The sequence below is a fragment of the Corticium candelabrum genome, chromosome 16 (assembly GCF_963422355.1).
Source record: "Corticium candelabrum chromosome 16, ooCorCand1.1, whole genome shotgun sequence".
NCBI lineage: Eukaryota > Metazoa > Porifera > Homoscleromorpha > Homosclerophorida > Plakinidae > Corticium > Corticium candelabrum.
Window position 1 is genome coordinate 5,358,070 of NC_085100.1, and position 13,604 is coordinate 5,371,673.

The 13,604-nt window shown below is 41.9% G+C and overlaps 1 protein-coding gene and 1 long non-coding RNA gene across 2 annotated transcripts; both read right to left on the minus strand.

The window, feature by feature from the left end:
* Positions 1–5,145: 5,145 nt before the first annotated feature.
* LOC134192608 (uncharacterized) lies at positions 5,146–6,005 on the minus strand. The gene is made up of 3 exons (XR_009971950.1): positions 5,935–6,005; positions 5,422–5,466; positions 5,146–5,326 (listed from the first exon to the last, which is right to left on the minus strand). It is a non-coding gene; the product is annotated as an uncharacterized LOC134192608 (long non-coding RNA).
* A 2,001-nt stretch (positions 6,006–8,006) lies between these two features.
* On the minus strand, positions 8,007–13,593 carry LOC134191739 (small integral membrane protein 7-like). The gene is made up of 5 exons (XM_062660353.1): positions 13,546–13,593; positions 13,434–13,475; positions 13,321–13,373; positions 8,789–8,879; positions 8,007–8,335 (listed from the first exon to the last, which is right to left on the minus strand). The coding sequence occupies exons 1-5, from the start codon at positions 13,572–13,574 to the stop codon at positions 8,320–8,322; spliced, it is 231 nt and encodes a 76-aa protein (XP_062516337.1). The 5' UTR covers positions 13,575–13,593; the 3' UTR covers positions 8,007–8,319.
* Positions 13,594–13,604: the final 11 nt, after the last annotated feature.

Genomic DNA, 13,604 nt, shown 5'->3' on the forward strand with positions numbered 1-13,604 from the left:
AGGATTAGTTTGTGAGTACTGCCTGACATGTTTCAGTGTATAGATTTAAGATTTGACTCCAGGCTCTCGTGACAGTTGAAAAGACACTCACATCTAAAGGCTGTACAATGTGAGTTGTGTGGGGTGGCAAGCAAAATATAATTGTGTTGTTTTCCCTGGCACATGTTACTACTTTCAGTGAGATGTGTGAGCGACCATCTAGAATAAGCATCACTGACTAAGGCTTTTGCAATGATTCTGTAGCTGGCAAAAAGACAGAGCAAAACCATTCCGTGAACTGTGCTTCTTCCATCCATCCAGAGTCCCTGCTGTTTCAATGGCGCCATTTTCCTGGATCAGCTGTCTTAGCTTTATACACAACATAGGGAGGAAGCCACCAAGAATTCTTAGTACTGTAATTCTGTGCATGCGCACCACGAGTTAATAAGTAACTACAATTTTAGTGAACTCATGTCAAAGTAATTACTGTGGTATGTAAATTTGTAGTACTGTTGTTGCCATTCTAAATCAACACATCATCACATTGGGCAAGTTAGTAGTTGATATTGCTGATCCGTTGATATATTAAAATTTTACTATTTTGACAGCTACATTTTATAGGTTGCCAAGCTGACGACTGTGCCAGTTGCAAAATTTCAAACACTGCATCTCACTTCGGTCACTGGAATGTTTGATGCCCACAGATACATAAGCTTTATCCAAGTAGTCCGCCTGAGCTTTGACTGACTGAAGAAACCGTCCTTTCTAATACTGACTTTAGTTCAGCATCCTCTGATAGAACAGCGCCGGGTCCATCCATCAGTGATGTCCGATCTTTTTATGAGGCTCATACTGGGTGCCGAATGGCATTTGGGGCAATGCCGTTCTTTGGCTAACAAACCCGGATCTACAAGGTGCTTGAAAGCAGAGTCTTCAGAAGCTGTGACAGCAGACCACTCATTGACAAAGGCAGTACAACTGAACAGTCTGAAGCGACTCTCAGAGTCTGTATACTGTGTGGTCTAGTGTTTCATAGGCTCTGTGCAGACCTGAATGGACTACATAGAATTGGCACTCTTTGCTTTGTTTTGACTTAGTTTCAATCCATTTCTCATGGTAACACCTTTGCCTCCAATTCTGTTTGTGCATGTTTTGCCTAATCTAGTGTATTGCACATGCGTAGAGCCTTGCGAACATGAATGGACTCTAACACTTTCGTTTGCTTTGATTTAGTTTCGATCCATTTCCCACGGTCACACTACCCCCTCTAATCGAGTTTGTGTGTACACTGTACCACAATGGTTTGTAATGCACATGCGTAGCACTTCGTACGCAAACAACATTTGTAGTCTTCTAGTGTACAGATACATGGGTCTAGCAATCGTTGACTTGAAGAACACAGTGTAAGTATTTGCAATTACATTTGAAAGTGGCTGCTAAAGTAGTAACCTGTATATATAGTAACAATGAAAATGAAAAATTGTTATGAAATAGCCGGTTACTTGGTGTAGTTGGTGTAAGTTCAAGATGACGGGCCCAATTGACAAGTCTCTAGAAATAGAATTCAAGAATGCAGTGCCCTCATTCAAGATGACAGGACCGATGCCTAGTAGAAGCCGTCTAGGTAGATAATGCTATTCAATAACCCGGTGCTCATTCAAAATGATGGGACAGATGCCTAGTAGAGGCTGTCTAGGTAGATAATGCTAATATAAAAACGGTGCTCAAGATGATGGGACCAATGCCTAGTAGAGGCTGTTTCTATTGTATTCAAGAACTCGGTGCTCATTTAAGATGACAGGACCGAAGCCTAATAAAAGCCGTTTGTAGAAATCTGAATTGTAATCAAGAACGCAGTGCTCACGCTCAAATCTCAAATGACATGCAAGAAGACGGGCTCACGAGGTTAAAAAGTACGGGACTTATGATAAACGTACAGCTGTGGCCAAAAGTTGTCAAACACATGTCATGTTTTATGTAAATTGGTCATATTTGGTTAGAAATGTAGTTATAGTTTAGTAATAAATCCAATATAACAATTATAATTTGAGATAACAATATTTTTATTATAAATATCAATTATGCCCAAAAACTAACAAAACAGGATCATTAAATATATGGAGTAACATGTAACATAGGAAAAGACATCATTTGAGATAAGAATAACAGCAAAAATTAGCAATATCACAGTAATAATTGCTAGTATTTTGTACACAGTCCCTTGGCACGGATCACAGCTGATATCCTTGTCGGCATGCTGTTCACCAGGTTCTGGCACATCTCAGGAGCTATCCTCTGCCACTTGTCTTGGAGTACAGCCTTCAGCTGGGCCTTGCTGGTTGGCTGGTGACGTCGAACAGCTATTTTCAGGTCGCCCCATAGGTTCTCAATTGAGTTTATGTCTGGTGATTGCGGCGGCCAGTCCATCACCTGAACATTGTCGGTCTGGAACCATCGTCTTGTTGAGACTGAGGTGTGGCATGGAGCATTATCCTGCTGGAATGTGTAGTTCTGGCCATTCCGGAACATCTCACGAGCTGCAGGTAACATTGTATCACGGAGAATAGCCTGATACTTCTCAGAGTTGATTTTTCCGTCACAGACAGTCAGCCTTCCAACTCCAGAACTTGACATGCACCCCCTGACCATAACAGATCCCGAGCCATGCTTCACTGTGGGAACGATGCAGTCTTTGTTCCACTCTTCTCCGGGCCCTCTTCGTAGCCTCATGTTCCCTGGAGTTGCAAACAACTGGAAACTGGATTCGTCAGACCATAACACACGGTTCCACTGTCTTTGAGTCAATTTTTGTGCCTATGAGCCCAAGCCAGCCTCTTCCTCTTCTGGTCTGGTTTGATGAGTGGCTTCTTTTGGGCCTTGCATGATCTCAGACCATGGTCTAGCAACCTTCTGCAAGTTGTCCTGACGGAAGCAGTCACAGCACCACCATTAGTCCATTCTTGGTGCAATTTTACTGCTGCTTTCTTCCTGTCTCGCAAGCTCATCCTGCACATGTTCCTGTAGTCTCCAGTGGTGGTGACTCGTAGCCGTTCAGTGCGGCGCCTGTCCCTCACACTACCGGTTTGACAGAGTTTCTGGAGCAAGGCTGCAACGCCAACAGGGAATTTAAGAACCCTGCGAGCAATCTGGCGGCAGCTGAGACCTTCCTCAAGCAGCACCTGGATCCTGATCCTCTCCGCCTCAATGTAGTTCCGTGTCTTGGCCATCGTGAGCTTGGTATGAGTCAAATTGCTCAGAGACTTCTGCTAGACTTGTAGCTACACTTGTGCAATAAAATTGTGGTTTCTAAATATAGTTTTATAGGCTATTCTCTAAATGGCGACCAACACATCTGTAATGGAATACGTAGCTATTGGTCAAATAATTGCTATACCAGGTTAAAGTAATTTTGTCATCCCTAAATCTGCTTAAATATTGGTGTATTATACTCTCTTTGAGTAAACAGGTCATAATGTTCAGTGCAAGTTCTGGTGAGAGCCATATTCTTCACTTTAACTATATTTTTTAAGGTGTCCGACAACTTTTGGCCACAGCTGTATATGGGTCACATGTTCAACTACGTGGAACCAGTTCAAGTAGACGAACCGAAGGCAAACGGTGGACCTGTGTTTCGACTTAGGGTCCCATGTTCTTGAAATTCTAACATAGTTAAACATAAATAAATGAATAGAGAAGCACACACATTATAGTGCTAAACCCTCGGCCGGTGTATGTAACCACATATCTCGTCACGTGATAATGTTTTGCATACTGAGGTTTTAGCCCAACCCACTCATCTCAGCTAACGTTTCCAATTAGCTAAACAAAGATGAAAAGCCGTGTTTCCAGACTTGTGTACTTCCAGGTCAGTCGTTTCATCCGGCAAACAGACACGCTGTCATGGACAATGCATGCTCTCCTTCCCAAATTCCCGTAGACAGACACTAAACCGCAGCTGCTCAGCCACTCACACTAAAAGTTCAAGGTGTCAGACTGCAGAACCACTATGCAGAAACACCGTGGAACGAGCAAAAAGTTACAAGTCAGGTACAGCTACACATACCACATGACACATGAATCTAGCACTTTCGCTCTCTAAACGCCTAGTAAACGTTGTTTCTATGTGCTAAACCCTTATGTAAAGCAAAGGACTAAACACCATGTACAGGATGGACGCCCGATGGCTGAATTCTCTCTAGCAGCTACCAAACAGAGGTGGAGCCTTATGATAACCTCACGTTCGTGTATTGGTCGGCAATGACACCACTTCTCATCTATTGGTCAAAATAGCTTCATTTGCATCTGCGCTAATCAAGTATAAATACGGTCGTACGGTCAGTCATATGTCAGCCGACTACTAACCCTTAGTTTGGATATCCGGGCCTCAGGTGATAAGTAAAGAAAATAATTGTTCCAAATTAAGATCACTAGGAGTGCTAACAATTTCTCACAAACCGCCCACATATTGTGCCATCGCGGTGTTGAAAGGTGGTCTGCCAAACGAGCGTAACCTTCATTGAAGCATCAACAGCTACTCTACAAGATTATCAGAGAGTGCAGCACCACTCCCTATGTAGAGATGCAAAGAATCTAAAATGGCCACCCATACAAAAGTATCCACACGCATACTAGCCAGATTTCTTATAACTCAGTAAAAAAATCTGAGAGCCACCTAACGCTCGAATGTAAACGGTCCGAATGCCCAGGCTACTAGCACTGACACTAAGCGTGTCAGAAGCCGTCTATCAGCAAGTAAAAAACATAATGTATTCTTCCACATTTCACTTTTGTCAGCCAGGCTAGCACCTCACTCGAAGCAGCTACAATGACGAGAGTGATACAAAACAATTCGCTCTTGTCAGAAGAATTGCACTGACTCAACCACTAGAACTGTGCAAGTCCACACACTATCAGTGAATTGCTGCTATGACAGTTCTGCAGTTCTACGTAGGGCTTCCACAACGCCATGTTGTTCCGGTCACGTGTGTACATGATAGCTACATGTAATTACCTATTATTAGCTGGAGGAAACTACAGTTCAGAACCATAGCTGCCACTTCCACAGTGTGCTTACAGTTGTGTGTAGTTGAACTTGTACGACTATGCTCAATGGAGTGCTGTCTCCGTGCATGTGATGATGTAGGCCTCAGTGCAAGATGCGTGGGAGATGTTTATTGATGCAATCAATGTTATTATGTACATCTGTCAGCTGATAGTAACATACACGTAAAGTACATCAGTCAAAGTTCAAATCCCAAACTGCACACGTCATTTCCATCTTCAACCATGCACACACATGTACTCACAGTAGCAACACAGATTGGAGCGACACAAAAACCCACTTCATCTACGTAATCAAAAAAATGAATGAAACAAGTATCAAACATTTTGAGAAAATGATGGGTATGTAGGAATGAGTATGTATTCGTGCTCATCTCCTACATCACAATCTTTTTGCCTAATATTATTGCTTGCGGCAGTTTCAATCTAAAACGCAGAAGTCATGTGTGACACTCACAGTACAGTGATGTAGGAGATGAGCATGAATAAGTACATACACATCCTTAATTAAATACCCATCATTTTCTCAAAATGTTTTTACACTTGTTTATATGGTACAAGCCAATCAAGCACTTCGGCAAAGAGATACACAATTGTGAAGTAAAGCGTGGCCAAAACTGTTTGGAATTACCGCTATCCTCGGATCCAGTAGTCTACCTACTCCTACATATACAATCAAAAGCTGCTGGTTTACAACCATACTTCTACGGCAACTCTTGACTCCTGTCCTGACTATGTCGCAAATCATCTAGAAGCACTGTGAAGGGCCGCCAAACGCAACGTGTGCAAATACATGCTCTTACGTACGTTATTCCAGTTACATTCATGATTGCTGATAACACACAAACCAGCGAGCAGTCACAATTAAAATGTACAGTATTGTACTGTAAGTACCTGTACAAGCTTCGTAGTTGTCTTTCTCGCTTCGCCATCTTGCGATTTGCAGAGCTATTGAGGAGCCTCGGTCGCCAGCGCGTTTCATGAAGTCTAGCTCGCGCAAATTTCACTTCACACACATCCCGGCCGTCTACCCCGGATAAGTTTAACTTGCACGTGCACCATTCTCACGTGCACGCATGCTACTACGGTACACTGTATGTGTGCACGTGAGAACGGTCCCCCGTGCACGTGCAAGTTAAACCTATCTGGGCTTATACCTATCCGGAATGTGTGTGTGAAGTGAACCCAAAAAATCTGCTTGCTCGCGTAGCCAGACAACATGTATACGTCTACTAGTAGGATCGACGCATGGCTTAGCAAAGCATGAGTGTTATTTGCCTCTCTCTCCTGCAGTCGGTCTATGCTAGTATTTAGCCTCGTAGGCCAACCGTAGAGGAGAGAGGCAAACCCCTGGAAGCGAGCTCGAGCGAGGCTATGACGTCTCCTAGTCATGTGACACGCAAGCGGAGGAGCAAGGCGAACACGTTTAGTTAGAACTGCAAGATACAAGAGCTGCAGTGTCGGTGATTAGCAAGCAGGAATTCGACAAGTGCTTGAGCAAACATGTCAAACTGGAAAAGACATCACTAGAGCTACACACATAGCTATACGGGAGACTGAGAGAAATTAAGGTGAAGCCCATAGGAGTCTGCACAGTGACTGTTTAATATAGAGAGCAAACGAGAGCTCTACCGCTACATGTCTTCGCAGGGAATAGACCAGCACTCTTGGGAAGAGACTGGCTGGAAGAGATCAAACTTGATTGGAAGCTGCTGCACCTGGAGACCAAGGGATGATTTACAAAAATACTCAACCGGTACCAAGTTACCGGTAAGGTACCACTGATTTGGGGACATCAAGGCTAGGGTGACGTTGCCAACTGGATGTCAACCTCATTTCTGGAAGGCGCGACCTATACCTCTAAGTCTTGCTCGGAAACCAATATGGACAAGCTGGAGAGAGGGCATTGTTTATAGTCACTCATAGTAACTGGGCCCCTGTAAAGAAAGACGGTAGTGTGAGAAAATCTGTGGGGATTCAAAGTAACAGTAAACCCGCAGCTGGATGTTGATTCTTACCCGATCCCTGGTATAGAGGATATTTTCGCTAGCTGTGCGGAGGCAAGCAGTTTAGTGTTGCGACAAGACACTGAAGACTGGCGTATCTGCAAATGCACGGAGCTGGAAGAAGATTCCAAAGACTGCCTTACCGCGAATGCCCCAAAGGACTTTACCAATATCAATGTCTACCCTACAGTGTTGCATCCGCCCCAGCCATATGGCAGAGAGCAATGGACGTGGTATTGCAAGGCATTCCAGGAACTGCATGCTATTTGGATGACATTGTAGTGACAGGACGATCCACGAGGGAACACTTAGCAAATCTAGAGACCCGTACTACAGAGATTGCAAGATTATGGTTTGAAGGCGAATGAATGCAAATGCTGATTTATGCAGGATCTCGTGGGTACTGTGGGCATATCATCTCAGCCAAGGGTCTTCACCAATCCAGCAGGATCCAGCAGGAAGCAACAGGCAGTCGCACAGATGCCTCAACCGACAGACACCACACAACTGCAGTCTTTTCTAGGTCCGATACAATACTATGCAAAGTTCTTACCAAATCTGTCTAGTTGATTGGCACCACTTCATGTACTACAAAATGAGAAACAAAATGGCAGTGGGGAAGAGACAAGAGAAGAGTTTCAACGAAGTCAAAGGCATACTGTACAGATCGGGTGCTGACTCATTTCAATCCCGAATCGGAGTCACGTTAGCCTGTGATAGCTCTTCTTACCAAGTGGGGCCGTGCTTTCATATCGGATGCTGGATGGGCAAGAGAGTCCCAATTTGTTATTTCCACTTTCCACGCTTCCATCTTCATGATCAGCTGTTCTCTATCTCCACAGGTTATACAAAGGAGACCTGGTGTGTGTGTGTGTGTGTGTGTGTGTGTGTGTGTGTGTGTGTGTGTGTGTGTGTGTGTGTGTGTGTGTGTGTGTGTGTGCATACAACGATAAATAAATTTACTATGGTAGGTATACAAATTTTAATTGATTCCACGCTCAAACAATGCTGTTTGAAACTTCAAAAGTCAGTGTGATAAGCAAGAGCTTGTTTAGTTCAAACTCTATTATAAACCTCAATCATCACATGCTGTTGTATATCCACTCAGTAAACCTTGTATTACTGGTCTATATAGTGTCTGTTTCATTCTAACACAGCGCCGCTGCAAGTCCAACACTTTGCCATTACCTACAAGAAAACTATGTATCCATGACATGGGAACTTATCCATATACTGTAGACATGCAACCGGCCATCATCATTGGCTGAATTCTCTATGCTCCGAAAAATCTGAGAAAGACAAATTATATTACTGAAATCAATGCTTTCAACTCAGATGCATGCTAATGTTGTATGATAAATACACACAAATAACACACAAATACAAATGCTCAGTAAACTGTCAATATCAGTATGGAGAGACCTGAAGATTGCTATGCTGGCCTTCAAATGTTGGAAGGAAGCTGATTTACTAGTAGGTATAGGTGCCATCTGTTCCAGTGGCATCAAAATACTGTATGTTGTAAGTATAAATGTTGTCCACATGCAGCGAGCATCAAACACTTCAATATATCAAACCACTGAAAGATAGCTTATAAAATATTCCATACACATCAAACGCAATGATATGAAATAAAGTCATACTAAAGTTCCTATTGGTAGATGCATAATCAAAATTCTTTATAATAAGACACGTGTGATATGCTTTACCACTCTCTAAGTAGTGCATACACAAATACTTACAAAAACATGCAGATAATGATGAAGACATTCCATATTGCAATAAATATCCTAATTGCCTGAAGTCTGTGAAGAAATTCCCGTAGTCTGTCACCTAGATCAAACACACAAAATCAGATCAACACTAATTACTGTATACTGTTTAATTAATGACTCCGATGTGCATTAGAAACATCCTGTTTCCAGACAAATGACAAGTCATAATTTCCACAAGTTGAAAATTTTTGATTTTGCACAAAAGAGCAAACTGCATTCAGACAGCATTGCTAAGTAGATTTAGTTCCATAAAAACGTAATAATAAAGCAGAACAGATGTCACCAACTATCAGAAACATCTTCATATGTCAAAAAGTCAACACACTACTAAAATAAAAACAGCAGTAAAATACAGTTTTGCCAGTTGATTTCACTTTAGAACCAAACAACTAAAACTGTCAAACTAATTCGGCAGATAGAGAATTAAAAACAGTGTCAAGCATAGATACAAACATGAGCGATCTGAAACAGAAAATGATAACTGAACCCTTTTGTTGCCCGTTAAGTTGTATCATAGTGGAAACATCATCTAATGCAGCTTGAACAACATAATTGCAAATTGAAATTAGCCATGATACGATTAATAGCATGGTACATAAGATTGTGACGACTACCATCAAATCATTCTAAAAGCCAGCCAAACGCAGCATAGAGACATTACAGTCTCTGACTCAGATCCTGATTGTTTCTTCACCCAACCTTAATGTAATGGTCTTACGTACAAGCAGATGAACTCAGGTATACACTGTACTATACCACTGCAAGACAGTCACAGCCAACGCGTTGTCAATATTGTGTGGGTCAAATACAACCTTATAACTTGGTAGCATGGGAATTCAATCTGCATTTTGCAAGGGTCAGTGTCTTGTTACAAAAAAAGCTTCGACAGGACCATCAATAACTATCCAAATGGTTGGTCCTCTTGGCTTTCAATGTTTTATGCCACACCATAGAGAAAGTGCCATCTGTCTGATGACATTTATATGTATTCTATGTGTATAGGACCAAAAATCACCTTACATACGTATTTCCACAAATAGTGTCTCGTGCTCAAATTGTACCCCATGCTCAATAATGCCCCATGGTAACCCTATAACAAAATAATAATAATGCCCCATGCTTGATTACTGCCCCACTGAGGTAGTATTCCAACACAGTTATATGCATGTGAGTCTATCAATGTGTGCGTTTGAGATGAAATGAACACCCAGATAGAACCACTGACTGACTTTCAATGTGTATGCAACAGACCAAGAATACAGACTAGGAATACAGCTCAAGTGAAAGTAGCCCGAATATATACCAGTAAGACTGTAAGATTAGATTACGATAGTTTGTTCGTGTAGTGTGATGGTATGCAAACGAACAATGCAACAGTCTCTGTGCTTGTGAAATAACAACACCCCATGCTCAAATTGCACCCAATGCTCAAATAATGCCTCATGTTCCCAGAACTATGAAAAATAGTGCTCCATGGGGCACTATTTGCAAAATACCGTAATCACAAACTTTAGTAAGATTGCTAGATCACTCAATGATTTCTGTTATGCCTAAAATACTTCTCGAGCATTTGTTACAAAACATTCTCATCCCGTTTCATCCTGTTTGCATTGCAAGCTTCTGACTTATACCATAGTACTCTGCAAATTACAGGTTCAGACTACAATGGTTTCTGTTTCAACTATAAAGAGCTCTTGCTCAAAACAGTTATGAATCGTAGCATTCTAAAGCTTTTTTTAAATGCCTGGCAAACTTTTCTTCTATATCACTGTTACCTTCTTGACATTGACATTTAACGATAGCAGGCAAGTATTTAAAGTACTTTCCCATTTTTGTGGCTTCAACCTTGATGTTCATAACCTCTTACCTATCGTCTACTGGTATTGCTCCATCCACTAACAACTTTAGTGATTCAATTAATTTCCATTTCTTTCCATTTACCTTCTCAAAATATGGACTTCTTCTATACCTGTCGTTGTTGTTCTTATTGTACCATCACCATTCACATCTGACACGGCTTTTTGTTTTCTTTCCCAACAGTTTACCACTCAGCAACTACACTGTACATTCTACAGCATTTGACCACCTAGATTTCAAACCATTCCTCATTCTAAATGGACAAACTAAAGTACATGCTGCTGCTTGGGAAAGTATATGCTGTTTCCTAGCACAAGAGATCATATGTCAAAACATCCTAATTCAGACCAAAAGCCACATAACAAACTAAAACAAAATCCATCAACTGTCGATTTAGGCATCTCTAGGTAGGTTTAGCAAACAATTTACAACTACATCAAACAGGCTAATTCCTTCTTATGTCATGATGTGGAAAATATCCTTTTTCTAGTGTGATAGAATTAGAAAACAATGGCTAGTATTTCATACATTTTGCTGCATCCACACGGCTGAAAATAATGCAATACACATCCAAACAACTCTCGCCTACATTTTCAATATCTGTGTCAGGTTTCACTGTTCTTTGAAGTTCTTTCACTTTATGCTATCCATAGAATCTTGAAGTTTATCTGAAAGATGTTCATTTAACTCTGAGTGTGTTCGTTTGATCAATAATAGAATCGTATTTCAAGGATTTGGGCAATAACCTTGCATTTCTGAAGACATTGTCCTTAGTTATTACAAAGTTATATCTCTTAGTTGTACAATTGTATTTCATAAATCATAAGATGATTGCAATAGGTTGACCGCACTGATTGTATTCATGCAGCTGCACGGGTAGTCTTTCTGACCAGTCTTAACCATACTTCACACAAATACACACTCTCTCTCACACACACACACACACACACACACACACAACTACACGTTAGGAGCTGCCAGTACTGGTCACGTCCCCAGCTAACAGCTGGGCTCCTGTGTGCTACTCAGGAGAACTTTGCCAGCCTGCTCTAGCAATCTCCTGGAGCTGGGCCAGGTACTCACAGGAGCACTGGCTTGTGAAGCCAACTGAGGTGTGAGCACCCAAAGTCTCACCTGGACCCCATTGACTCATGTCATGTCACAGTCGATGGCCGCTTAGTCCCTAGTCAAAGACCAGGTACTCATTTATACTCCTGAGTCAAGAGAGGCAATTGTGTGTGAGTTTCTTGCTCAAGGAATTATGCCACAGCTCGTCATCACTGCGACTTGAATTTGCAACCCTGCAAGGTCCCGGATGTACACATTCTAGTGGATGACTTTCTAACCAACTGATCTACACACACACATGCACACACACACACACACACACACACACACAATAGTCTCGTGCAATCAGCCCCTCCCTTTTGGTGGGGAGAGTCTAGTAAGGTTCCTTTGATGTCTTGGTCCTGCCAACCCCAGCATTCCATGGGGCATAGAGACATAATGATGATCTGTTAATTGAGACAAGCGAGCAACTGATGGAAACACACTACTAATTAGTATCCGCATGTACAGCAAAGTTTTCGCTTCTGTTTCTGCTGCAGGTGCTGCTGGACTTTGTTCTTGTTCTAGGCGAGTTCATTTGCTCTCAGAGGTTGCGTGGCTGCCTGCTATAAGCATGGTAAGAAAAGCAAACAGGTTGTCTTCTTGTACGATAAAATTGGCAGGTGAGCTGCTCTTTGCGAAATTGCATAAAGGCTCATCTGGACGTCATGCAGCTGCAGCGTTAGATCTAGCAACAGGATGAGCAGCTTGTAGCTGTTTCCACCCTGTCGTAGCACACTTAATTGGCTTCTGTACTGTCACGATCAAAAGTTGCCTATGCGTGATCATGCACTTCGAATTTTTGTAGGTGAGATGTCTTCCTTGTTATGTGCATGCTAGTTGTTGAATTCTGTTGGTTACCATAGAACAACTCACCTGCAACGTTCTCATACAAGAAGACGACCTGCGCGTTTCTCTTACCATGCTTATAGCAGGCAGCCACGCAACCTCTGAGAGCAAATGAACTCGTCTAGAACAAGAACGAAGTCCAGCAGCACCTGCAGCAGAAACAGAAGCGAAAACTTCGCTGTACATGTGGATACTAATTAGTAGTGCGTTTCCATCAGTTGCTCGCTTATCTCAATTAACAGATCATCGTTATGTCTTTATGCCCCATAGAATGCTGGGGTTGGCAGAACCAAGACATCAAAGGAACCTTACCAGACCCTCTCCCGCCAACAAGTCAAAAAGGGGGAGGGGCTGGCTGTGAGGGACTATACACACACAAGAACAATTAGATAAATGCACCACACTTGAAGTAATAAATTAATTCAATGATAAAACAAGCCACCATCATCTAACTCTTCAACAACTGACCATCACTGCTCTCCAAATTTGCATACCACATAAATTATGTAGGTGATGCATAAATTTCTATGTTGTTGTTCTTTTGAAACTAATTTTAATTAATTTATCTCATGTCATTTTCTTCACGCTTTATAATACCAGTATAAGATTTTCTTCCCAAAATCATTGACCAATTAATTAACTCAATGAGATTTAAATACTTCGATTACGTTATAGAGTAGGTTTACCAATGGATGAGTCAGATTCCAACTCGTCAAACGAGTGATCACGTTTTCTATTCCTAGACAAAGAGACCAATTCAAATTTGACTCCCTAGCTAGCTCGCGCGCAATCGACTAACAATTTGAAGTTAAGAACAGCACCAGCATTCATCAGCAGTGTCCTACGAAACACGAACAAGCCACTTTCTACAATGTAAATCGCAGAATCCGAAACGCGTAAAATACACCTACACAGTGACGATAAGATTCGAAATCATCATACCCAAAGTTGTCTACTGTCCTAGTAGATA